The sequence below is a fragment of the Fringilla coelebs genome (genome assembly GCF_963513975.1).
Source record: "Fringilla coelebs genome assembly, chromosome: 7".
Taxonomy (NCBI): domain Eukaryota; kingdom Metazoa; phylum Chordata; class Aves; order Passeriformes; family Fringillidae; genus Fringilla; species Fringilla coelebs.
This window is the reverse complement of record NC_140035.1, coordinates 34,529,144-34,556,450: the sequence shown is the minus strand read 5'-3', so window position 1 is coordinate 34,556,450 and position 27,307 is coordinate 34,529,144. Positions and strand designations below refer to the sequence as shown.

The 27,307-nt window shown below is 46.0% G+C and overlaps 1 protein-coding gene across 1 annotated transcript in view; it reads left to right on the top strand.

Moving 5' to 3' along the window:
• Nucleotides 1-27,307, top strand: part of ERBB4 (erb-b2 receptor tyrosine kinase 4) — a gene marked incomplete at its 5' end in the record, with an annotated part of 567,058 nt that overhangs the window by 193,407 nt on the left and 346,344 nt on the right. The window contains one exon of the mRNA XM_084209338.1: nt 25,816-25,967. Coding sequence (XP_084065464.1) covers nt 25,816-25,967 — 152 coding nt within the window. The remainder of the gene's footprint in view (nt 1-25,815; nt 25,968-27,307) is intronic.

Below are 27,307 nucleotides of genomic sequence, written 5' to 3'. Positions count from 1 at the left end.
CACAGGCTTCATTAATGCAGGGATTAGGAGGATTGTAATCTGAAAGCCAGGCATGAGTTCCTGTGGAGGTAGTTAGCATCATATTTGGTGTCAGGAAATTCCTGTTTTCATCAGGGGATGTGAAGCTGCTCCTTGCGTTGCCCCCAGTTTGGACAGAAAGAAAAAAGAGGGAAAGATGAAAATTTGGTGTAGAAAAGACCTGGGGCAGAGGAAGATCACTGGTGTCTGTGTATGAAAAGTGCTGCAGAGAAGGACATTGAATGAGTCACGGTCTGAAACGCCAGCAGGGAGCACAGGAGGCAGGAATTGGGGGGTATCTTTGTAACACTGAGGATGACAAAGCACTGCAATAAATAAAATGGAGAGCTCATGTTCTTCCTCACAGGAAGGTGCTGGGAGCAGAAATGGTTCCAGAGGGCTGTGTGTTTGTCTCAGAGATGCAGCATGTCTGTGTCAGACACCTGTAGAGGCAGAGGGGTGTAAGGTCTGGCTGTGTGTGCACAGCCTGAGCAGCAGGTGAGTTAGAAAAGACTGCTGCACACCTCAGGCACACTCCTTGAAGTGAGAAGCAGCCTGACCATTTTAAAGTTGCTGAAGAGTCACCACAAGTCAGTAAAATCATTTTGAGCTCGTTCTAACGTAGCCAATGAACATTTTTAAGTGACAGGATTCACTTCTCCTTCAGCTAGTTGGTGACAGAAGCTGAGTTAGGATTTTTTAAAAAAACCCCTTGCTTGTAATCTGTTCACATTCATAAACAGATGCAGTTTCTTCTTCTTCAAGCTGATATATATCTTTTGCTTACAGCCCAGGAAGAGAAATAGATACTCTCCTGTGTGTACTTGGAAAGCTTCTACCACAGATTTCAATTCACTGCACTCGGCGGAGTTCAAGATTGTGCAAAGCCAAACAGCTCTTTTATGGAGTCAATGGAAATGGTGTTTTTTAGGGCTTTTTTATCTAGCATCTTCCTAGGCAAAGTTGCCATTTTCCTCTCTGCTCACAAACTGCACCAAAAGCTAAATGTTACCTGCTGGAGTTAATCAAAAGGCTGAACCCGATGGAGTTCCTGTCATCATCCTCTGCTCTCCCTAAACGATGAAGGCAGCTGGATTTAGCTGAGGAGAAGGAGCAGATACTGTGTTAGGGTGATTTTCCAAAAGATCCGTGCACCTTGGCAGGCTGATTTGTTTATAATCACCTTGCAAGAGTGCAAAGTGAGCTATCTGGCTGCAGCACTAAAGCCATTAGGAAGGAGGATTATTGTAATGAATGCAGAGCTCTCCCTTCCAGTCTCTCCACACAGCAACTGTGAGGGAACCCCCCAGAATATGTCTGCTTTTGGCTGGCTGTCAAATCCAAAATGAAACACCTGTGTGCAAGAGAAAATCATGAGGATGAGTGCTAACTGGTCGTCTGTGGTCCTGACCACCTGCCAGGCTTTAGGAGCTTTCAGTTCTTTGTGTGTGTGGGTATTTATTACCTGTTTGTGATTTGTTTGTTGTTTCTTTTTTTTTTTTCCCCTGGATCATCTCTAGTAAGGGTCAGGCAGTCTGTGGATATGTTATTTGTGCATCAGGTGGTGTGGCAGGGAATGGGAGTTGTGTTCACTCTTGGCTTGTTCACCTTTAATCTAGATCCCTCTGCTGATGTTTCAGGCAAGTGCCTGTGGTAGTTTTGGACTTTGCAGCTTCGTTTCTTGTTTCAGTGAGCTTGAACTCCCCCTAAAAGCCATCCCCCCCAGAGGTACCTGGCTAAGGTGGATGGCCCTCCTCCACACAGAGGGAAGGATTCAAGGTCAGACTTGATGGTGCTGCCTCATTTTCTGCCAGTCCCATTAGCATTCACAACCGAGGCTCTCTTGCATTTCAGTCTCCCTGCAGAAATATATGGGCTCTCCATGAAGAGAGGATTCCATATGCACTGCTTTTGGTGAAAGCTGTTTATCCTCACAGTTGGCCAAGAATAAATAAAACAGCCTTATGGTTCCTCTGAGTATACACTATATGCTTCAATTATTGGTGCATTATATTAGGAGCAGATGCTACATTCCCCCATATAAAAGGAAAGAAGATTTCTGAACAGTAAAACTAATTTTTTTTGCTTATGCACTGTAATTATCACCATTTCTTCATTTCAAAGGCATCTGTCTGGTGCACCCTCGTTGTGTTACCATTTGCATTACATTTTATTCCTGAAGATAACAGTGACAGTGGTTGTTAAGGTTGGATTCTGCTCCTTTCAAGTACTTTGAACCTTGCCATAGCATGGGTTTTTTTTAGCTTGAATCGCTTCAGGCATTTCTTCTGGGCAAGTCAAATTGCCAATTTGCCCTCAAGAGAGCTGGCATGGATACAGACCTGCTTGCTTTAGGCTCTGTGGTTTGTGCTGCTTGGGAGCTGCCCAGGGCAAGGGGCTGGACAGACAGAGGGCTGTGGCATCTCCAGACATCATTTGGTTTGGTTTTGCTTCTCTTAAATGCATCACCACCGTGTATTCTGTCTCTGTAAAGGGCTTTGGTCAAGTGAACCTATGGACTCACTGTTCTCAAACTATTCAACAGAAAGTTTACAGGGTACAAAAAACCCACAAAAGCACTTTTGCTGATACTGGATACCTCCTGTAGACCATGGCATGAAACAAAATAGATTGTTTCCATTATTTTTCCAGGCTTCCTTCCTAAAGGACATAAAACTTGCTCTGCTTCAGTGTTTGAGCCCGCAGCTGCAGCGTGCAGGAGTGTCATCTCTCCTCTCATGCAAAGCTGAACTGAGAGCTGCTCTGAAGCTTTGCCCCCCTTTCATTGTAGGCATTATGATGGTAACACCAAAAAAGGGTATTTCAGCTGTCTCAGATTCATGTACCCATAAAACTTTCCTAATTTATTTCTAGCTGCAGCACACTTCTAGGTGACATATTCTGGCCCCTAGGAGACCAGCTCTTGGTCATTTTTCACCTGTGTCCGCTGTGAAATCCAACGTATTGCTTACCATTGGATTTTATCCCTGCTGCCTTTGGCAGATTGAGCCTTCCTGGAATAGGATGGCGCTTTCCCTCCTGTGGAATGCACAACTGCATCCTGTTCTGCATCTCTGAGAGCTGCTGTGACAGGGACAGAAGGAGGGCTTGAGTATGTGAGTGGCCACAGCCCCTCCCATGATCACCACATCAGTGTGGCTTTCCTGGAAAAGCTCTTGTGAGTCATTTTTAGGATGTTTCACCCTAATTCTTGCCTTCCTGCAGCGTTGAGTCCTGCCCAGGAGGCTGGCAAACAGCAGAGCCCTGTTGGGATGCAGCAGGAACAGGAACAGTAGCAGGCCCTGAGGTGTGTTTATCCAGTCAGTCTTGCTTCCTCCCTTCCCATGATATATTAACTGCTCTGGAAGTTTCCCAGCTGTTTCATGGGATAAATGATGGCAGGGGGAGCCCATATTTAACCTTCACTGCTCAGGCTGCATGCTTTGTAGCTGTCGTCTTTTATCTGCCTGGCTATGGGGGAAAGGCTTCAGACGTGTCCCTGCTGCTCCCCCTCCCCTCCTGCCGCCTGCACATGGAAGGCACAGCCACTGCTTGTGTCCTTCAGAGCTCATCCTCCATCCTCTGCATCCATGGAGCCACCACAAGCTCCTCCAGGGGCTCCCCCAGCAATGCCAGGGCGTCCTCTGGCTCCAAGTTCTTGCCTTAGATGTGACCTGTCACTCGCTTCTGTTGTCACTTTGTCTTCCCGCAGCTCAAGCAGAGGTGATGGGAGTAGTTTTCCATTATTTCAGTGAGTGATGGATAGGGGTGGTTTGGGTAAATGGCTGTGAGATTCCCCACCCTTCATACTGCCCAGAAGTGTTCCAGCCTGGAAAAGTCCTGGCCTGGTGGGAAGGACTTTCAGGCATTGCCTGTGACAGAGTTGCGCCAGGCTGCATTGGGAGGCACGTGCAGCTGTGCTGAGGCATCTTGGTGGTCCCTCTTTTAACCCAAATGTCATTTACCTGGGGTTATTTTTTCTGGTTTTCCGTGGACAGAAGGGAAGGAAAGGGATGAGCTGTTGGGCAGGCTGAACTCACCTTGTCTAAACCCCAGTGGTGACCCCAGGTCGGGCTGTCACTGGATGGCATATGAGCATTTAATCTAATTAGTGTGCAGCTGAAGCTATTAAATCCTAAACCATTTGAAAATAGAAAGGAAAAGAGGAGGTTGTTCTGCACTGCTTTGGACCACAAAGCTGTCACTGCATTTCTTGATGGACCCTAGAGCCATCAGAGGGCACTTGGGCTTGTAGGGCTGGGTGTGCAGGCTGCTGCTGATACCCACCTCAAGCCTTGACCCTGCAGAAGAGATTGTCCTGCTGGGTGTCCAGCTGGGGTGGCTGCAGAGAGGTGAGGGATGCTGTCACACACCGTCAGGGAAAGCCTGTGACACCTTCTGTCCTTGGCTGGTGTGTGTGACCTGCAGTAATGGGTCACCTGTGCAAAACCCGGGGATGGGAGGTTTAGGGCTGAGTCTAGGTTTAGGGCTTTAGGTTTAGGGCTGAGTCTAGGTTTAGGGCTTTAGGTTTAAGGCTGAGTCTAGGTTTAGGGCTTTAGTTTTAGGGCGGAGTCTAGGTTTTTTAGGTTTAGGGCTGAGTCTAGGTTTAGTGCTTTAGGTTTAGGGCTGAGTCTGGGTTTAGTGCTTTAGGTTTAGGGCTGAGTCTAGGTTTAGGGCTTTAGGTTTAGTGGTTTAGGTTTAGTGCTTTAGGTTTAGGGCTGAGTCTAGGTTTAGTGCTTTAGGTTTAGGGCTGAGTCTAGGTTTAGTGCTTCAGGTTGAGTGCTCTAGGTTTAGGGCTGAGTCTAGGTTTAGGGATGAGTCTAGGTTTAGTGCTTTAGGTTTAGGGCGGAGTCTGGGTTTAGTGCTTCAGGTTTAGGGCTGAGTCTAGGTTTAGTGCTTTAGGTTTAGGGCTGAGTCTAGGTTTAGTGCTTTGGGTTTAGTGCTTTAGGTTTAGGGCTGAGTCTAGGTTTAGAGCTTTAGGTTTAGGGCTGAGTCTAGGTTTAGGGCTTTAGGTTTAGGCCTGAATCTAGGTTTAGTGCTTTAGATTTAGGGCTGAGTCTAGGTTTAGTGCTTTAGGTTTAGGGCGGAGTCTGGGTTTAGTGCTTTAGGTGTAGGGCTGAGTTTAGGTTTATTGCTTTAGGTTTAGGGCTGAGTTTAGGTTTAGGGCTTTAGGTTTAGGGCTGAGTCTAGGTTTAGTGCTTTAGGTTTAGTGCCTCTGTCTACTCTGTTTCACCAAGGTTTAGGGCTCAAAGAGCCACAGGCTGAGATATTCCTCATCCTGTGAGGTGTGTGTGAACTTCAGGATCATTCAGAATACAAAGCAATCTTGCACGTTGTCTTTTGTCTGAATCTGCATTTCAAAATAGAAAGGGTTTGTTCATGGCAGTTCAAGGGTGCTCACCTTTGTTCCATTCCCAAAATGAAAATACATGCTGTTCCCAAACAGACTGACTTCTGTCCTTGATGCAGAGAGGAGTGAGGTACTGTTTTCTCGTGTGGAATTATTGTTGCTGGCTGTAAACTGCATCCTTGACTAGAAATGGTGCAGGAGCATTTTGTTCTAAAGTAGAAGAGAGATGGGAGATGTGCAGTTTATTCAAGACTGGCACTGCAGCCCTGGCTCTGGCAGTTCACAGTGGACACCTGCCAGCTAGATAAAGCCTTTTGCCTAATAAAGTTACAGGACAGGCAGTGGGAGCTGTGATTTATGAGGAAATAATCTGAAGCAAACTGATAGTAGAAAGTTTTTATGCACTTTGTGTCCTGTTTGCTCTCAGTCTGCCTCCCCTGAGACTCTCAGCAGTATTTAGTGAGGGGAGCTCATCTCCTGACTTGGGGTCAAGGTGCATGACCCAATTTAGCATGATTGGCTTCATTCCTTACTACAGGATAAAGATCTTTTCTCCCTGAGCTGGATATGTACAAAATAACGCGCACTTTCAGTTTGGGAGCAAGTTTTGAGAGGTTTATTATATTATTTGAGCATATTTGGTGTCCAGTCTTCCTTTAAAGCCTAACCCAGCATCATCAATGTCCCCAAATCATTTTGTTAACCATGTCTGAGCAATCAAGCAGTCCCAGCCATCTGTTCTTTTCCTTCCCACATCCCCACCTAGACAGGTGAGAGTTAGCAAGTGCTGCTGGGTCTCTCCTTGAGTTGTGGGTTTTATTTGCCTGCAGAGGAGGGTGCTGGCTCTGCTAATGAGTGGTGCTCAGGAGCCATTTAAGCCCCTTGGAAACTCAATAGCTGAACAGGTAGCCCCCGCTGAGGTCTGCAGAGCTGCTGCTGCTGCATCCTCCCTGCTGTGCCTGGTGATAAGGCACAGCTTGAATCTTCAAATGCCACTGGGAGGATGATCAATCTCAATCCAGTCCTTACTCTCTTCCCCCAGACGGCTTCTGCTGAGGAAGAGAGGAAAACATAAAAGCTGTGGCTTTAGGGCGTGAGGATGTGGAAGTTGGCGGAGTTAAAAATCAATCCTGACCCTCAACAAAGGACTCGCAGCTTCATCTCTGGCAGTGTTACTGCTGTGCCATCCCAAAAGCCAGTGAAAAACCATAAATGCAGACACAAGCAAAGATGAGGACTTGTGTATTCTTATTATTATCCTCAGTGGAGGAAAAACTGCTTATTCTATCCACTTACCAGGCCAGCTGAAGTTAAAATAAAATAGGGGGGATCCCACTTATCTGATGTTTGCAGCAGTGCTGTGCATACCATTCCTGACAGGGAACTGACAAAACACCAAGTAAAATCTTACATTGATTCCCCCAGAAACGTTTTACAGACCTGAGCACAAGATGCTATGGCTTTTATTATTTATATTATTCTATTTTATTTATTTCATTTTATAAAAAAAGGATTTTTTTTTGAGGGATCTTTTTGGGTTTTTCACTAGTTTCAGCAAACTGAATATTTCCAGGAATGTTGCTTTCCTAAAAGGGAGTAACACTTAATATTGTAAGGCTGGGGTTTTTTTTTTTTGTTTTTTGTTTTTTTTTTTTTTTTTTTTTGTTTTTTTTTTCATTTCAGCAATGTGTTGACACCCAGATTCTCTCAGAGGTCTTCTTTCTTTCGCTGAGATTTTCCATTACGTGTGGAAAATGCCTGCGCCTGTACAACACTAAGATCCGACCCTGTGAAGCAGATACTTTAAATATAGGGTTAAAAATCCATATTTTTGGCATGCTTCATGTCAAAATGTATTTTCAGGTAAGCAAATCTATGGAACTGCCTGAAATCCAGGCAGTGATTAAGTGCCTGCCTGGTCCTTAAGTACATGGAAGAAGGCTTGGAAGTTTTAAAATCAGGTGTGAATTCTCACAGGGAGGTTAATTTAGTTGATATTGTTTAAAATAAGAAGAGAAACCCTGTTGCTCTTACTGATTGCCAGGCAACTGATTTAAAAACTTCAAAAGCAGTGAAGAAAATGCTCTTATTTCAGATTTAGTGATGCCTTATACCTTCCTGACTTGAAAGCCATGTTGCCATTTTTCTTCCTTATCATGTGTTCCTCCACTGGCTTTTATTTTCCTCCTTGTTTTGGCACATCCCCTATCTTTGGTTATCTGGTATTGAGAATCCCAGATATCTCTGAACTCTTCCCAGGTAATGGTTTGGGATCTGTGAGTCTCCTCTTTGCAGGAGCTTTCTCTCTTCTCTAGTATTTTTTTGAGACTGAAGGCAAAATTGACAGATATTGTTACAGCCAGAATATACCTAAAATGGAAAAAAAAAAATTGTTGCCAGGGTTGCTTTCCCCTCAAGTTACAGATTGCTTCAGAATCAAGTGACCTGGGGAAAGAAAGAAAGAAATAGCTCTGGGAAAGAAAGAGAAGATGCCTGAATTTCCAGTTAAGCTTCTTTTTAATGAAATGCAAGGACCTGCAAAAGTGGAAATCCCTCATCCTGTTTGCTTTTCCAGCAGAGCAGAGGTTTAGGGTCTGTTGTGTGCTCCAGGTCTGCTCTTTGCAAGGTGATTTATTTGTGTCGAGTTTGCTGTGTGTCTGTAACATCAGGCACCCAGTTGGGTAAATTAGAACTGAGTGAAAAGTTCTTTTGTCTGGGGACCAACAAGATAAATTCACCAAACCAAATGAATCTGAATTTCTGCTGGCTAGTGTTGCTTGATATTGCTTTACATTATTTCTTATTTTGTGTATATATCTTACTGTATATATAAGACTTTATAAGAGTTATAGCAATTTCTCCCAGCTGGGAAAAAGAGATTTCCCTAAGTTCATATATTTATTTTTTTTCCAACTGAACTTTTACAAATAATGGCATTACCTCCAGATCTAGAAATGGGTTTTTTGTCTGCTGTTCTTTGAGCTGTCACTTGCAGAGGTTTTATTTCAGGCTGATGAAAAAGTACACAGGCTTTCCTCCTGCACACGTGCTTTACATCTCTCGCATTGCCTCTCAAATCAAACACTGAAATGCATTTGGAGAATTTCACAGTGGAAATGCAAACCACAACTTTTGTTGTCAGTTTAATTCTGAGGTTAAAATAGGCATTTAATTAATTTCTTCCCTGAAGTTGGGCTTTGAAATGGTGCCCAAATAAAATGATTCATTTTATCTGCTCGGATTTTTTCAGCAACAATGAAATGTGTCGGGGAACTCCTCTGCTAATTTGTCTTTTTATGCTTGAGAATTCCATTGATTTTTGCAATTATAAGGTTGGAAAAAATGTGACCAGAATTTACATACAACATCTCACAGCCTGTGAGAGCGGGGAGAAGGGAGGGAGATGATAGTGCACAGGATTCCTTCCAGTCCCAGTTCACTCCTGAATCCTCAATGCTTGCACAGGGGCTTCTGGAATTTGCTGAATCCCAGCCCTGGTTCCTGCCTTCTGTAGGCACAACAGAAAGGAAATGAGAAGGACAGGATGAGCCTCAAGGGTCTGTGTACCACCTTGGTGCTTTAATGAAGCAAAAGTAATCTGTCTTTAAGAGCAAAATTTTATTTATTTGATTATACTGGACTGGAATTGGTTAATATCTAATATCCCGTGTGCTGGGAATAGCTGGTGAAGGAGTTGCAGCCCCAGCCTTTTTTCAAGTATGATTTCAGGGGTAGTTCTGAGGCTCAGGTACATTTCCTCAAGGAGAAGTAGCATGAGATGAGAAAGAATTCGATCAGTGTTCTTAAAGATCTGTGAGAAGCCAGCTTTTAAATTTAAATATGAACTTAGTGCCTTATAGTGAATGGCAGAAGAAAATCCCAGGCACCCTGCAAATCAGGAGGATTTTTCTCTGGAAAAGCTCCTGTTTGTTCTCATTGGTGGCACAGTGCTCTTTGTTGGAAGCAAGTTTCATGGATGTGAGAGTAAGGATGGTCCAGTGGCCACAATTCTGGCTCTCAGCCTTTGTTTTCTGCCAAATATTCCTGCTACACTCAAGAGTGAGATGTGCAAGTGCTGTAGTAAATCAGAGATGGAGTTTTGGGGTTTTGATTTTAAAAAAAGGGAGGTGTGAGTTGCAAACAGTGGGGTCCTCCATCTTCCTTAACACCCACACTACAGGTTGCCTTTCCTAAAAGCATTTCTTGATGCCCCAGAATTAGTGGGGGCACTTTGGGATCCAGGAAAAAGAGCTATAGGAAAAGGAAAGGACACAACTGGAAGAACACAAGGAAAAGGAGGAGCTGCCTGTTGTGATTTCACACTGCATAAATTCTGTTTCTACCATGATGCATTCAGCTTTTGTTATGTGCAAATCCGTGTGCTGACAATGCCAGGGGAAGAACTTTTGGAGAGAAGCATCAATCTGACAGCAGGGGAGTGTGCACTGGCATCCCAGGTGGTCAGCTCTGTTAGTAAACAGGATGCAAAGAAGATAAAAAAGCAAGTCATTTTGGCACCATCCTTTCTACTTCTCCCATTACAAAGAAATTACCAACAAGATGTGTTTTGAAATAAAAAGCAGCCAGTTGTATAATGCTGCTACTAAGTACCTGAAGGAAGGATGGTGACAGAATCAAACTGCCACAAAGAAAAGCAGCTGTGGCTGTGGAAAAAGAATTTTGGTGCTTTTCCTACTCAAACACAGGTATGTGGAGGAACATCACAGCATGACAATGAGGTGATACTTGTCATTTGTGTGACAGAGACAAATTAGAATCCAGCCATCTCAGGGTGGGAACGATTTTCTTGAAAATTAATGACTTGATTAGAAGGAGAAATGAAGCTTCTTCAAGGGGACATGCAAATAAAGGAGGAATCACTAAAACTGTCACCCGGTGTAAAGCGAGCATTACACAGAGAAAGATTGGTGGGATAGTCTACAAAGACAAATTTGATGTGATATTAATCACCCAGCACCAGTGGGCACGGAGAGGAGAGGGAGAGGAAGGATTCAGCCTGTGTGTGGCTTGGAGAGGTGTTTCCTGCTGAAGCAGGGGAGGAGAATCCCATTCCCCAGGGTGGGTACATCCCCTGCACTGGGGTACCACACTCAGGTGAGTTTTCCAGGCCCTGTATTGTTCTGGGTGGTGCTGCCACTATCTCCAAGCCCAGTGGAAGAAGTTTGCCTCCTTTCACCTGGAGACAAAGGTCACAGGGAAGCATTAATTGCTCTAAGTGCTAATTGTTCCCCAGAGGCAGATCTGCAGAGCCTGGTGGGTGTTTCTGTGCTGGGCATTTCTGCCACCTTTCAGGAGGAGTTGGTGCCTTGAGAAGGCTGACCTAGAACAGAGTTAAAGAATAAAGCAGGGATTTATTCAAAGGCCTCCATGGATCCACCTTGGGCAGCACAAGAGCCCAGCCAGGGCTGCACCCAAGATGAACCAAAATGGTCACAAAATGGACAACTGGTCATGGGGTCTCTCACTTTTATAGTTCTGGTCCATTTGCATATTGGAGTTAATTGTCCAATTACAGCTTTAGCCCATGCAGTCCCATCCTTCTGGTTTTTCTCTCTTCAGATCACGTTTTTTATACTTTTTTGGCCTGAAACCTTGTAATAATTGTCCTTGGACAAGCTGGGGAAGGGTTGTTGTTTACCTACCCTGTGAAGAGAGCTTGCTAACACTTAATATGAAGCTCAGAGTTACACAGCAAAGCGGCACAGAACCTGAAAAATATAAAAGCTAAAACTTAGGGCCTCAGAGTGGGGCCATGAAGAACCAAATCTACAGAGGCAACTAGTTTTGAGTTCAAGCCCAACCTTTCCTTCCTAGGGAAGGAACATGACTGAGGACAACCAAGGCAGCTAAACCAAAAGTGGTGCTTTTCTTAAGCACAGGAATACTTGCCTGCATTAATGACTACAGACAAGTAGTATATTTACAAAAGGTTTGAGCTTAAGGTGTTTTCTTAAGTTTTCATTGAATCCAAGCGACCTGTGAGGTGTGTATTTTTCCATTCTCTCCTGTTTGTGGCTGGGAGAGCCCCAGGCCTTTCAGCCTGACGTGGGTAGCACAGTAGGACCCAAAGCTGTTCCTCAAACACAGGTTTTCCTTGGGCAGCACTACCAATGGGAAGGAGACCGATACCAACCAGTCCTCTTAACTACATCAGATTTACCAAATGTAAGTTTGATGGAAATTTCTCATGGCCAAGTGAGGCATCTTGCAGAGACCTGGGAGAAAATGAAAGTCTAGTCCCATGCTCTAGCTGCAGCTGACAAAAGCAGGTATGAAGATGAGCTGGCAAGCTCATGATGGGGTGATTTCTGTGTTCAGCACCAGTGGCACTGAGGCAGCCGCACGCTCTCCGGGTGGTGGTGCCAGGGACAAGCAGGGTGGATTTCTGCTGCTGGGAGAAGCAGATTTTTGGCCCATGGATCTGCAGGCTCTGCCAGAAGCCCTGGAAGAGTTTTCATACTTTCAGACATATTTTTACAGCAATATGGCTTAGATTTTGTAAATGATAAGGAAGGCGTACATCACTGAGCATATGATTTTCCTCTGGGAGCTAGGGCTCAGCTCAGGCAGGATTTGTGGCAAGTTTTAGGGGCAGGAGCCACTTGTTTTCATTCCCAGTGTTTGCCCACATGCTCTTGGTCTGCCTGCTTTAGAAAATGCCTGTTTTACTGTTGGTAAGTGGTGTGAAACACTTGGTTTTCTAGCTGCATCGCACCTGTATCAGAACAATTCCCAAACATGCTCCCTCCAGACCAGGCATTACCACCTGGAATTCCCTCTGCCTGCAACATGGCTGTGATGTGTTTTTTGGGTTTTTTTGTCAGAAAATAAGTGTGCTTTGCTGGTCCATAGAGGACATTTATTTTCCTGAGATCAGGGTGATGGCTTCCTGCAAAGCCACAAGAAACCTTGTGAAAATCAACATCGGCACGCGGCTGCGGTTTTCACACTGATTGTCGTGGGCTTGCACAAACGCCCTCGTATGTTCACATTTAACACTCTGGGTGCACCTTTCTGTGCTTTTTCATGCTTTCAGAACATGATTCTGTACAGTCACCTCGTGCTTTGCTTGTTTTAAGATGACACCAGCCTGGGAAAGACTCCGTTCATAGCAGGGCAATTCATCCTCCAGCTACGAATTTCTCTTGATTCCCAACAGCAAGTTTTGAAGCCTCCACCTTTTTGCTGCTGTTTGAAAGTAGTCACTTGGACTGTCTTCTTATTACCCATGTATATTTAAACATAAATTGCATCTGACTGCAGTGACACTAATTGAGGCGGAGGCGCTGAGATGCAGCCCCCCTTGCGGGGAGCGCGGCCAATAAACCTGCCGTGACTGGCAGGTGTTTCGACCACTTTAGACAACAGCAATTTCAGAAAGTGTCCTTCCCCTTCTCCTTGGCAAGGAGGGGACAGCCAGGCCCCCTCTGAGGCATCCACCACCAGGCAGGGACCAGGTGGCCTCAGGGAGCGCCCGGCTTTTCCAGGGCGTTGCCTGCTGTCTTTTGTAATCAGGGATTTCTACCCCGCCCCTTGCTAAAATGTGAAAGGGTTTCTGTGTTATCTCAGCGGTTTTCTAACATCCCAGCCATGTGCACCTGAGGTATTTGACCAAATATTATTAAAACTCTGCAAGGGCTGATAATCCTGGCAGTAGTGCGACGCCTTCCTGTGACATTGAAATAATTCAGTAATTTTACAGTACATTTGAATTTTGGCATTGTTCAGTTCCCATCCGCTTCGCCTGGAATTTCTTACGTCCGTGCACACAAGCAGAAGTGTCAGGTTTCTCCTTCATGCTCCACAACGCCACCTGAATCACAATTGTGCTGCAGCTAATTGTTATTAATTAAGCTGTTCCTAGCACTCCAAGCTGGATTGTGCTTTTCTCTGCCTGTAATGAAAAGCGAAGGCATTTAGTGAGCACGGCATTGGGGGGGGGAAGGAAGAACAAGACAGCCCTGCTCCTGGGAATATCTCCTGGGAATATCTCTGGGAGAAGCTTTTGGGCAGGGCCTGGGTGTTTTTCAGGACGGGGCCACCAGCTCAGGCTCCATCTGAGGAGCTCTGCTGACCTTGGCAGCTCCAAGGGCGTTCCGCAGCCGGTGGATCCGCACGGAGCCGCTCCGGCCGCACGTGCTCCCGCATCACTTAAGCAGCAGGCCTTGGCCAAGACACTCCAGCACAAGGTTTGCCCAGGAATCACATGGCAGGTGCCCTGTGCCCCCCCTGCCACCTCCCTCTGCTCTCCCAGCTTCAGCTCATCGGGGCTGTGCAGTGGAGGCAGCGAGAGGAAGGGGTTAATGAAGGGGGGAGCAGCCTCCTGGCAGAGGGAAAATTGGGAAAATTGCTTCCTGGCTTTTCTTCTCAGCGAGGCTGCTGAGGAACATTCCTGCTGCCCTCTGCCTGGGCAGGAGCAGTGAGGCACCTGCACTCATCTGCCTCCTTCCATGTTTGCTCATGAAAGTAGAGTCAGGTGAGGAGGACTTTGGGCAGAAATGTCATCCTCATGGGAGGGGCAGCAATGGGAAGCTGCTTCTGCTCTGTGCCATCCAAAAAAAGCAGCCTGTCCTCTGTTGTGTCTTCTCCTTTTGTCCCCCTTGCCTTGCATTGGGAGCCAGGAAACAGATGATTCTGGCAGTCGCTGCGGGCTGATATTTTAACAGTGAGATAATGGTTACCCTGCGCAGGATGAGAGGTCAGGAGTGGTCTTGGGACTTCTCCAAGTCCAAAAGGATGGGGAATGGCTTTGTGTGCAGACCTTAGGAATAAGCCCAAGGGCACAGTCTGGTGGTTGTTCCAGATTGCTCACTTGCTGGAGCAAGCAGGGTGGAAAGGGAGAATCCCTGGAGAATCATCATGGGTGGGAATATTCTGCACCATGCTTAGTCTTGGAGAGATTTTCTCCTGCCATCGCCTCCACATGCCCCTGAACTGAAGCTTTAATCTGCCCATGGATCCTCCTGGTGCTGCCACCACTTTTCTGGGGTCAGCTGCAGAGTTTTATGTGGCATTGCATTTCTTTCATCCCTACAAATTCCCTGGCATTTTGCTGTGCCACGTCTGTTCTTCTGCTGGTGGTGTTTGCAGGAAAAATGACCAAATCTCAGCTAGCAGCCTGGGCTGGGGCCTGGGAAGTCAGTGAGAGGCTTTATGGCTGTTTGCAGGGTAAAACCCCTCACCCTGCTCTTACAACTTCCTCCCAGGGCTGCTGTTTGTGGCTCCTGTGATAAACTAGTCCTGCTGTTGCTGAGTGGAGGATTCTGAACTAATGGTGCTTCTGCTCCCGGGATTTACCATTTGGAAGATACTTTATTGCTGTCTTGTGACATTTCCCTGCGCTTTTATGCTCATTTATATAACTGATTTCTTTGATTTATGGCAGGTTTTCTTCATGTGTAACAATGTCATAAATTGCACAGCCCTCCTTTAAGTGGTTATGAATGTGAGATATTCAGTAAACTATGGCATGGGGGAAAGGGTGGATGCCTTTTGAAGAGGCTTTTGACCCCAATCCCAAATAAAAATACCTGTCCTCTCAAAAGAAATCAGAAGCAAGCGTCAAAATAAGTTAGTATAGTCTGTTTCTTGACTAGCTAGCTGGTTGTGGGGCTTTTTAGTGCAAAATGTAAGTTATTCATATAGATAAAAGAATGCATGAGGCCAAACCCACAGAGTGGTGCTGTTTGTGGGGTGATCCCTGGAGCTTTGTTATCCAGGGTCTGCAGAGGCTTTCAGAGAAGCAGCAAATTAATGTTGTTCTTTCAATAAACCTTTCTCTTCCCTTTCTGTTTGTAAACCTGCTATTTCAGACGTTGCTATTTTTTAAGACCCTCAAACAAGCTGGTATTTCCAAGGAGTGTTCAGTGGCCATCAGGGATCCAAAGCCTATCAAAGGCACTGGTCAGGCCTGTGAAATAAAGACCTTGGGTTTTGATTGTGCTGGCATCTTGCTTTGTGGAGAAACAGAAACAGCACATTTAAAAATTACTTTCTGAGTTCAGCTGTCAGAGAAGCTTTCTGTTGACCTTTACAAATTGATACCGTCACAATCAATGGACAGAAGTTTAAGGGCAGTCTCTGGGGTGGGGAGGCAGGGAGGAATGAACCCAAACATTTATAAAATATATATGGAGTGGGTTTTAAAAAGCCCAGCAGAAATAACAGCAAGTGTTAACAGGGAGTATATTTGAACAAACTGTTTCATGAAGAATTTATAACACCTGGTTCTAAGTATGGTTAGTTAAAACTTAGCTATTGAGATGATTTCTGCAAGTATATGAAACCAAAAATAACAAATAAATGTGCCTTAGGCTGGTGCAGTGCAGCAATAGGTTGGGTGGGGGAAGCAATTAGAGATGTTGGAGTTGCTTTGTGAGATTGCACTACAGGGAAACTGCATTTGAGGTGGACTCCCCCCATGCTCCCTCCAGCCTCGGGAGGCAAAACCATTGGCAAAGGCTCGGGAGGAATTGTGTGAAGAGGGAGCAGCCAGTCTGTGATTTCAGCTGCTGCCTTGCCAGTTTTTAAGGAATCTGTGAGACACACTGAGGAGCTCCTGGAACGCCAGCACGCAGTCCTCCCCTCCCAGGTGTAAAACAGGCAGCAGCCTCAGTGCTGCAGGAGCTTGCCCTGAATATTCTGCTCATGTTCAGGGAGGTTATCAGCACCCCAGGGATGGGCTGTGCAGAAGAGGCTGCCTCCACACTGGGGCTGCATGTTCTTCTGCACAGAATATTGAGGGGAAAAAAAAGGGTTATTGCCTAGACTTTATGTACTGAAAGTTTGTTTTTCCTGCCTATAAACTGCTGTCTGAAAGCACCTGTTTTAATAAAACATATGGGGTTTATTACTTAGTGCAGCCATGGGCAATTAGGCAAATTGAACCTTGGGTGTAAGGAAGTCTTGTGTAAGAGAGCACATTAGTTCTTTGACTCGATGACCGCAGCATACTCAGCCCCCACAGACTCCAGGACGTGGTCCCTGTTCCTAGCCCGGCATATTTTGGCTCTAGATGAGGTGTGGCATCCACCTGGGGGTCCAGAGAGCCTCAGCACAGCCCCTGCCTTCCCCTCATCTGCAGTACTCCCAAGTCCGAGTAATTACCATTTCAGCTGTCTGACGTGAGCTGGATTCTCCTGCCCGCTTGACAAGGTTATCGTGTTGCTTGAGAACCTGTTATTTTCATTAATGAAAAATAAACTGCATTCAGTCTCCATTTAATAGATGTGTGTGTGTGTGTTGGCTCAAATAGGGCATTTCTGTCATCACCTTCTCCTGCGTTGCACAGTCACCTTGAAGCACTTGAGCAAAGCAGCTCTCAAGTGTTGGCTCTGTTCTTGCCTTTTAATGGGGACACCCAAACCCTGTCTTGGCCATTTCAGGTGTGTCCCATGAGGAGACACTGGTTTTCTTTAACTCCCAGGTGCTTTTCCAGGGACTGTTTCAGTTGGTTTGCCAGAAGTTGGGAAGCTTTTTCTTTTCTTTAGGCGCTGAAATTTCACAGTTCCTTGAATCATTTCATTAGGCGGTATTTGGGTTATGTGATAATTACTAATGTAACGCCAGGAAGGTTTCTGTGGGTGATCTTGGGGAAATACCTTTTACATGTCACCAGTGGCTTGTGCTTAAGCTGTAATGAGGCGCCTCTCGCTGTGTGCTTTAGCGGTGACTAATTACCCGTGCTGCAGGAGAGACATAACAGCACCTGTCCCACCCACCCGCTCCGAGCTGCTCTCTTACATAAATGATGCTTAAATACTTCTGGGGGGGATCTGTCTGAGGGCTCTGGGAGCACCTTGCCAATAGATTTTCAGCGCCGTGCAGGCAGCCAGGGCTGCGGTCCCGTTCCCGAGCGGCGGCTGAACGAACGCGCTCTCCCGTGCGCGCACAGCCTCCTGCGTTTGCAGCCTGGTAATTAAAATGCATTTAAGTTGTGTGAGTGCTTGTGGTGTGTGGGGGCCCTCTGGGGAAGGCAGGAGCAGGGAGGGAGGCAGACAGGCCTGTGGCTGTCGGGAGCTGGGTGAGTCCTGCAGGAGCGGCAGGAGCTGCCGGGAACGCGGCCACCAGCGCAGCAGCAGGGCAGTGCTCTGTGCCAGCTGAGCATCCCTGCAGACCACTGCTGGGGGAAAGAGCCCTTTGTGTCCCAGCAAAGCAGCTTGCTTTGGGAGCTGGGAAATTATTTTGGTCCAGCCTCATAGCAGATCTCACTTACTTGGCATCCCTTGCCAAATTGATTTTTGTTGAAGGCGCAAAAGAGCCGAGTGCTTGGTTCCCCCCTGCTCCCACCTCTGGGTGTGCCTCCCTGGTCCTCGTGGGTTTGTGCTCCATCATCTTCCCTCCTTCCCTTGGCATTGGAAAAACAGTCCAAATCCTCCTCACTGCTGGCACCTGTAGAGATTTCCACCTGGTAGGGAGCCAGGATACACCCTGACATAGGGATGGAGGGAAACAGGCTGCCACTGGTGCTGCCCTGGAGCAGGACTTGGGAAGAGTGAGGGCTGGAAAGCAGGGAGAGCAATATTTGGACACTCTTGGACCTTCAGCTTGGCCCTTGGAAGAGCATGTGGCCTTGCATTACGGTCATTTATCTGCAGGCTTGTTAATCTTACAAGGTGTTGGTGATGGTCTGCACTTTGGTGCTGCAGGTAGAATTTTGGTTTGTGGCATTAAGGGTTAATCAAACATTTAATCTTGGGTGCTGCACTCAAGGGCCTGACTAGTGCAGGAAGAGTTAGTCTGGAATGTTCTTCAGCAGCAACAGGGAGGATGGTTCCTCTCTGGGGTGGTTTGGAGCAGCACTGTTTGCATGGACTAACTCTCACTCCGGAGTTGATTTCCTTGGGGAGGAAACATAGGTCAGGTGGAAGAGGGATGCTGGTTTGTTTTTCTTTTGAACTGGGAGGCCCAGTAAGGAGCCCAGAATGGGAGCCTGAGAAAAGGAGAAGAAGCTGGAGGGCAAAGGAGACCAGTGTTGCATTTCAGAGCTACTTGAAAATGATTTTCTTGTCTCAAAATGTGGCCTTACCTGAGCTAAGCCAGGTGCTGGGAGCAGAGACCACTCAACTCTTCCTTAGATAATGTATGCTAATTTCTTGTTTGGATTATGTACTTCATTGGGAAGTCGCTCCCAAATGCTGAAGATATTTTGATAAACTAAGTTATTTTCTGCATCTGGTATGAAAATCCCACAGTCTTCCTAAGCTACCCCGCTGCATAACTGGCTGTAAAAAAAATATTTTAATTTGAAATGTTCTCCCATCGCAACATGTGTGCTGCTAATTTGCCAGTTTGACCACTGGAGCCACAAGCAGCTCCTCAAAGCCATCCTGATGGGGTGGTGGTCAGCAGCACGCTGCCACGTGTCACCCCACTGTCCCCTCCATCCCTCGGCTTCCCCACCAGCTTGGAGGCTTATCTGCTGCCTCCTTGTCAGAGTGAGTGCTTCCAGATTCACAGCAAGACCTCAAGGAGAGACAGATGACAGAGCAGATGGTAGATGACTAATTTGGCAAAGTTAGATGAGTGGAAATTGTTTGCTTTAATTGCTTGTCAAGTCCAGTACCTACATTATAGTTAAGAAGTGACTATTTACCCTCAAACAGAACAAAATGTGGAAAGGAGGTGTGTGTATGTGTGTGTTTGTTTGTGAAGAGTAGGGAGAAAAAGTGCAGAAATACACAGAGAAAAAAATTTGGTACCAAGGCTTGAGGCAGAAGAACCATTGTTAAAACTTCTTGTATTCATTTCTGCCTTTTTTCAGCGGTAGCTGTGTGATACAGGTCCTGCTTAACATTATTCCTATTTATTCCTTTCCAGCAGCTGTGCCATAATATAGATGTGACATAACTGAAAGAGAAACAATGCTGGAAATAGTGGCATAAAACAAGCTGGTGATGATGGCTTGACATGGTCAGTGCAGGTGAATATCCAGAAAATGTTGCTGTATAAATCTGGTCAACATTTTGATGGTGTTTTTTGGCTGCTATGAACAGGAAGGCACATCAGTGAAATATGCTGTGTGCCATCCACCAAAGGGATTTGGAGAGTTTGGCACGAGGAGAAGGTTCCATCAGCTCAGAAAAGCGTTATCACACGTAGCTAATCCTTCTTGATGGAGTCACAATCACTGTCACCCTCTGCTGTGCCCAGCTGTTTCTGTTCATAAAATTGGGAGTGAGCTTCCATTTGTAGGTGGCACAGGATCAGACTCTCTTGGAGGTGGGACCAGGCTGGTCACACACATCCTTGCCACTTTTCTGGACGTGCTGGAAAGCTTTCCCAAAGGCACATGAAATGATATTTGACAATTTAGTGACCAAATTTGGGGAAATTAATTATTTTAGCCCCTGGTTCTGTCCAACACAGGGGCTGCTTCTCCGTGCTGTGGGGATGAAATGCTCTGGGGGAAGTGCTGGTGCTGCCTGTCCTGTGTCACCTCATCCCAGTGACACATCTGGGCAGCAGCTGGGTGGCCATGCTGAGCTCCTCTTGTGGCCACGTGGCTGTCCAGGGCTTGGTGGCACTCTCGGGGGTTGATTGCATGCAACTGGATTCAAATGGGATGGTAATTTTCTGGTGTAGAGCAGACCTTGCGGAAGGAAAACACTTGTGCCAGCTGAGCTTTTCATTAGGAGTACAGAGAAAATTATGCTCTCCTTCATTACAGCCTCCCACCTAGGGAAAGAAAGCCTCCAATTCTAAAGCACTCTCCCAAACCACTGGGAGAATGGCTGGTGACCTCCAGGAGCGTTCTGCCTTCTCAGGGGAAACATCTGCAAGACTCTGAGTGCAGTCAGCCCTGGCTTCATTAGGACGTGCCTAATTGCAAGGAAATCCAGGGCTTTTGCAGCTCATTCAAGGAGAACTGTAAAATAATAATGGGAGGATTAAAAGTGTGTTTCCCCTTCCTGTGTGCCTGCGTGACAGGGTGGAGCAGAAAGAAGTGAATGGGGATTGCTGGTAATGAGTTGTGCCTTAAGGGGCTCGAGTATTCCCCCCCATCTGGGGGTCTTAACAAATTGCCAGGAGTGTTTGCAGTTATTAATAAACAGTTCTGTTAGCTGCCTTTCAAGAAACCCTGATAATGGTGCTGTCTGTAAAAACACAGCTAATTAAGTAAATAAGTGGGAAGTGCAGGAGAAGAATGTGTCAGAAAGAGATGATGACTGTTGTTGGGCTCATCTTTTATGGGGGGAAGGAACCTGTGATTATCCTTTTCATAAAGACGTTCCTCAAAGCAGTAAGTCCAAGAATTTAAGGCTCCCTTTGTGTTTTTGGCCCACTTGACAAACTGATTGACAAAGGGAGGTTGTGCTGCCTTGAGGCAGAGGCTGGTGCAGGGCAAAGGCACTGCTCTCCTGCATCCTTGCCAAAGTGATAGTAATACTAATAATACTAATAATACTAATAATACTAATACTAATACTAATACTACTACTACTACTACTACTACTACTACTACTACTACTACTAATAATAATAATAATAATAATAATAATAATAATAATAATAATAATAAGTTTTATGATTCAGAGGAAAATATATTCAGATGCTTGAGATAACTCCCTCGGAGTTAGAGGCGAGGATGCCTCATCACTTCTTCTTTGAGTGTGCTTTGGGAGAGGAGTGAGACGCCAGGAGTTCAGGTGGTGGAGATAATGAATTCCACTCTTCTTTAGTACTCCAGATATGGGCTGATCTGGAAGGGGGTTGAATAAGAAATGGTCTCCTTCCAGAAGTTAAGCTGGGAGGATTATAAAATCCATTAGTATGGGAAGGAGCAGAACGAGATGGAGGCAAGCGTGATTTCTTAATTTAACGTATAGATTTATCATCAACAGAGCAGAGCAAAATAATGGGCTAAAAAGCAGAATCTAATGGACATTTTCAAATGTCTCCATTATTTGCCAACCTTAAGTGAGTATTTGAATGATTTGGCTATTTTATGAAAAAATGTCAATGGAAAGTTAATTATCAAGTCATGTGCATGAATATTGATGAAAAGCATCATTTCAATACAGATTATTACTGTTGTAATTGGGGCCATTAGGAGCTGAAGCTCTGTCACTTCAGGTAGCTGGTAATAAGTAAACAGCTGACTGAGAAGTGTGAATGTGTGAGCAATGCCTGAAATCCACTTTTGTGAGGACCAAGCAGCCTCTGCTCCAGCACCCACCCAAAATCCCCCATGACTGGGGTGCAGGCGAGAAGTGGCCTGGCTTGGTGCCCTCACTGCTGGTTTGGGATTTCCCAGATGGAAGAGGCACGTCCTGGAGCTTTGGGATAACTTCAGTGGGTGACTCTGCATGTGAGCAGCCTGTGAGGATTGTTGTGGAGAGAGCAGGAAAGGCTGAGCAGGTTTAGGTGGAGAGATGGGTTTGAGGGGTGTCAGCAAATCAGGTCAGACCTGGGAAAACGTAGGGGAAGTCTGATTTCCCTGGGTGTGCCCTGGAGGAGCACTGGAGGGTTTCCTTCATGGAGATGCCTCTGTAAGGCCTCCCCTGAGCAAGGCAGAGGATGTGACCAGAGAGGCTCAGTAACGAGGGAGGCACATCTAAAGCTGCTCCTCTTTGACTGTGTTAGAGACAGGGGATGAATCTTTTTTATTAACCAGCACAGGTTCTGCTGCAGGAACAGGTAGACCACACAATCTTGATTTTTTTTTTTCTGGGGCTCTGTAAGACTTCACATCTAACAATCTATAACAGAGTGCTTCAAAGAGGGTTCATGAAATACAGATTATGGCGGTTTTGCGTGGCGTGACAAGGAAATACATTTTGCTGTGCTTGTGTTTGTGCCTGTGTACAGCTGGAACATCCCTGCAAATTGCATATTATTTTAGCACTTAATTTTAAAGAGCTGCTACGACACATAGATGCCTGTTGCTGTTCCAGGAGGTGAGTGGGATATGTTCCTGCTCTGTGTTGAGCTCAGGGACAGAGGGACTGGGAATCTTGTGTGACTCCTGCTCAGTTCCCACTTCACACACAGTTACTTCAGTGCTTTTTAACTTGGCAAATCAGACCCAGAACAATTATATCTGCCCTGGAGCAGCTGGGAGTTGCCTCATATGGCTCAAAATGGGGCATAAAACATTTAAAGCAGGAGTTCACAGCCTGCTTTCTGGCTGGTGTCCCTCCCAGGTTTGGCTCCCTGGCATCAGTGGGCCACCAGGAGCACGTTTGTGATTGTCCCTGGCAGCAGCATCTCTCCCTCATGGCAGGAATGCCTTTTTACCCCTTTGGTGGTTATTTGCCTTGAAAAACCTGGCAAGGGCATATCTTATCTCTCTGTTTTAAAGGATTCTCTGTAAAGGATGGGAGCTGCTGTCCCAGCCCTTTCTCCTGCAAGTGAAGGACCCAACCTGCTTTTCTTGAATACTGGCATAGTTTCCTCTTTTGTGTTTTGAATGTGACATAATTATTAGGTGCATCAAAAGCATACATTGCAAAGCTGAGACAGAGAGATTAATGACTTGCTGTAATAATGGATTATTAATGATCCATGATTATACCCACGTTTGCTTTGTGACTTCAGCTGGTTGTGCAGGTCAGAGCTCTCTCCTGCTCTGAGCTCTGTTTCTGCATCAGCTTGCACTGCTGGTGGGGTACCAATGGAAAGAAAAAGTGCATTCTGTGTCCCTCAATTGATGTAGGATAATCTCTTTTGGTATGTGACTTGATTTGAGGCAATCTGTGACCAATTTTTTGTGGAAGGAAACTTCTCTTTTTAAGACGGACGTTAAGTGCTCAGAATTGCTATGAGATAAATTTAAATTTAAAGGATCAGCATGATTTATTCTAAATTAGCTTTAAAGGCTTTTGTTTGTTTTTTTTTTTTTTTTAATCCAAAAGAATTGATTACTAGCCATATCAAAAACTGGGAGAAGTTCCTGCAGTGGTTTGGCTGTACAAAATTAATCTCAGTCAGATCAAACTCCTGGCCCTGGTTCACATCTGGGCTGGCTTCACCCCTGCAGAATCCCCTTGCAAGAACAAGCTCCAGGTGTTTCTGCCTCCTCTCAGCACACAAATGGCTGCATTAGCTTTCAGGAAACGTTTAATGGGTGTGCAACATGGAATATCAGTGTTGCAGCGTGTAGCTTTATTAGCTGAGCTGCAGGAATTGTTTTCTGAGCTGTGCTGGTCCTTAGCACGGATTGCAGAATGGAAGGGAAGGTATTTATTAGTCCTTGGGAGCCTTGAGACAGAATAATACTTATCTGGCTGGAAATATGATCAGTCTCGTAATGGATACTGCTGTATTTAAAGAAGGAACACAAAAAAAAAACATTTTGTGACTGCTAAGCAAGAATTTTAGGTGCCCTGGCATGCACAGGGATGTGTCTCCCTGAAGACTGAGCACACAAGGGCAGGTCTCGAGGCTTTTCTGAATAAAACTGTAGGGCAGGGCTTTGTATTCCAAAAATCAATTTTCCTAGTTGCAGTGCTTAATCCTTCCAGTGTGCCCAGTCCACCAGAGCCAAGTGAGCTCCCAGTGTGACTGTGTCTTTCCATCTCCCAAAACAGCTGTTAAAAATATTATGAATGAAATCTTGTTTAGGTATGATTTACTCTAAGTGGTAAGATTTTACAGAAAATCTAAAAATTGGAATGTTCATGATTTTAAGTTAAGCCTCAAAAGGAGGTGGTGACTTCTGTTTTAAAACCTGAGCAAGCCAAGCAGTTCTGCTTTCCTTCAACACAGCATAATGAACATAGGTCAAATATTTCAAATTTTTAACTGCAGTGAGAACTTTGGAATTTTACTTTTGCCAGCTCATAGGAAGAAATAATATTCCAGCATTTCCTATGGGGGGTAGACCCAATGCCTGCTTAGAGAAGCAGCCCTTGCAGTGCCTGTTCAGCTTTGGTCTGTGCTCTTTAGCCCCTGAAAACACAACCCAGAAATGATCTGATCAACCTTTCACCCTGTGAATGGTTTGTAGTGAAATCAGCCCATGGGAATCATGGAAATTCTGCTACCATTTTTGGGGCAGAGGGAGTTTCCTTGGGAGAAAACTTGGAGCAGGTCATGGGCTCCTGGCTGCCTGCTGGAGCCCTTTGCCAAGAGGCTGCTGGAAGCTCAAATTGCCCCAGAACAAGAGCAAATAATTCTGCAGCAGAGAGAGCACAGAGGGAGCAGAGATTAGAGCTGTTCCCACTTCTAATGAGAAAAAAAAAAAAGGGAAGGGGGGAGGAGGTATAGTAAATAAACAGTCAATAATTGTAGTACTCTGAGACCTAATTACTTTTGTTATTTATAAAAAGGACCTGCATCATTCAAAAGAGTATGTTTCAGCCAATTTTACTGATTATGCCTCCAGTCATGAAGAGTTTTGTTTGTATTGATCTGATCCAGAAGTGGGATTGGCTCCAGAAATGCCATTCTGGTCAGGCTCCTGTTTTGCACGATATAATGGCCATTTCAAAAGTTTAGATATAGCCAGATTAATTTGCTCACAGACAAGAACAACCCACGAGCTGTTGATTAAGAGAAAAGAAAGTGCATTGAAACAAATAAACCAAAACCTGCCCAGCCCCAGACTTGACCATTTAAGCAGCATCCCTGTCTGAGCAGGTTGAGCACTGTGTAAAAAGGTGATCATGTAAGATGCTGCTTCTGTAATTATTTCTCTCTCTCTCTCTCTCTCTTTTTTTGTAATTGCATGATGACAGCAGGCTGATACCCTGAGCAGAGCTGGGATCCTGTGGTGGCTTTTGCTGGGCTTCAAAATGTAGAACAGAGCAGTGGAATATTAGAGAGTGTCCTTTGAAAACTGTACTAAGATGGTGTTTCCTGACATTTCTTTGCTGTGCATCCAGCCTGGGGACTTGTGGAGAGACAATGTGTTTTTTGCTGTTGTTTTTCTCCTATTTAATTGTTTAAAGCTGGGAAGAGCTGGGGTCTTAAGGAAAGTGATAGGGAAAACAATGTTGGGTGTAAGTCTTCTGCTTGGGTTGCTCTTGGCTTGTCCAAAATTCTATTCAGAATAGTGAAAATGTTGAATTATCCAGGTCAGCTTTGGATGCACAGGTCTCTGCAGCCTTGTGCCCTTCAGCCCATGATGGGACTGGCTCTGCTCAGTGTCTGATTCTGTCACTGGTGGAACTGGTGGGGCTTTGCTGAGAGCCGAGTTTGACCCTTTGGCTGCTGGGGTCAACCTGCTTGGCTTTTTTCCTGCATTTCTGCTCTTTCAGCCTTTCTGCATTTGGGGGTAAACACCAGCACTTCATCCCATTTGGTGAGAGGTGTTTAAGTTACAGAGGTGATCACAGGCTGTACTTCCCACATTCCTGTCTCCACTGCTGGTATCCAAGTGAATCATTGCAGATTGTTGTTGCACTCCCTGTATCCCTGTGCACAGACTTCACTGTGCCCCTGTTCCACAGTGGCCTGATGGGTTGTGCTGTGTTTCTCTGCAGTGTGTGCTGGCACTGAGAACAAGCTGAGCTCCCTGTCTGACCTGGAGCAGCAGTACCGGGCCCTGCGCAAGTACTATGAGAACTGTGAGGTGGTGATGGGCAACCTGGAGATCACCAGCATCGAGCACAACAGGGACCTCTCCTTCCTGAGGGTAAGCAGGCTGCTCTTCTCCTCCCCTCCTCCTTCCTCCCTCCTTCCCTCTGCTGCTCTTTTGGGGGTGGGCTGGAAAAGACCGGGCTTCTCTGCCACACCAGCTCTGCTGGGATGGGAGAGGATGAGAAAATGGCAGGGATGTGCAGAGAACAAGAGCAGTGTCACTGCTGTGGCAGGGGCTCTGAGTGTGGGTCATTCAGATTTATCCAGGATGTGGGGGAGAAAGCTGTGCCACTGGAAGGTGACACCTGGCAGGTCTCTCACATGTTGTTGTCCCAGGGCAGTGGGGTGGGGTTTGGGAAGGTCAGAGAATCAGGCAGATAAGCACTGCAGGACTGGGGAAGCTCATCCTAATGAAATGCTAGATGTGGACTGATTTATAAACTAAGCAAGGGAAGAACTCTGGAAAATGTTTGTGGAGCATTGAAGAGAAAGAAAAAAGTGATTGCTGAATGAGCCTGAAGACTGGAGCTATGAGCCTAACAATCTCCAGCAGCCAGGGGAGGCCTGTGATAGGTGAAGGCTGAACTGCTTTTGGGGAACCTTGGTTGTGCATTCCCTCTGTCCTCTTTGCACCAAATTTTGGATTTGTGAAGGAACACTGCGGTGTGGTTTGCAGATACCTTGTTGCCCTGCTGGCAACCACCAGAGAGAAAGGTGAACATCAAGTTCAAAGAACTTTAGCCCATCATTATTTGGCATTTCATAAACATTCCTTATGTTTAAAGAAGCATCCCACTAAAGCAGCGATCCAGGTGGGCATCTGAGGATGCTGCAGGTGATGTGGCCGTAATATGGAAGGTGGGTCTGAGGGCTAGGGTAGAAAAAGCAGCCTGTGCCAGTGTGGTTGCAGTCTGTGCTGTGATTGTACTCTCCATGACACAGAGATAAGGGTTTGCACTGCTCATATTGCTTGCCTGTACCTCTTCAAAATGCCAGGCTGCAGGATGCGTGTCTGCGTGTCAGCGGCACGTTCACACGGCAGGAGCGGTGGAGTTTAAATCTGGCAGCAGGAAGAGGCAGTGGGAGGCAGCCCCAGCTGGCTGGGTTACACTCACTCCTTCCCTGTGCTGGATCCTGGGTGAGCTGAGTGCTCAGTTCCAGCCTGTAAAACTGTGAAACTGAAAACTTTCCTAGCAAAGGCGCAGCCAAGCAGCGTGTTTAGCTCTGCTTCGTGTTGAATTTGCTGGGGGTGTCACAGCCTTTCCACTCCATCCATGGGTGTATATTGACTCAGGCTGCTGAAAGATCTGTGAGCAAAGCTCAGCCACCAGACATGGCTGGGGTAAAGCTTGGGGTGCTAATTGCACTCAGACTCACAGGTTGCCTGTTAATTTG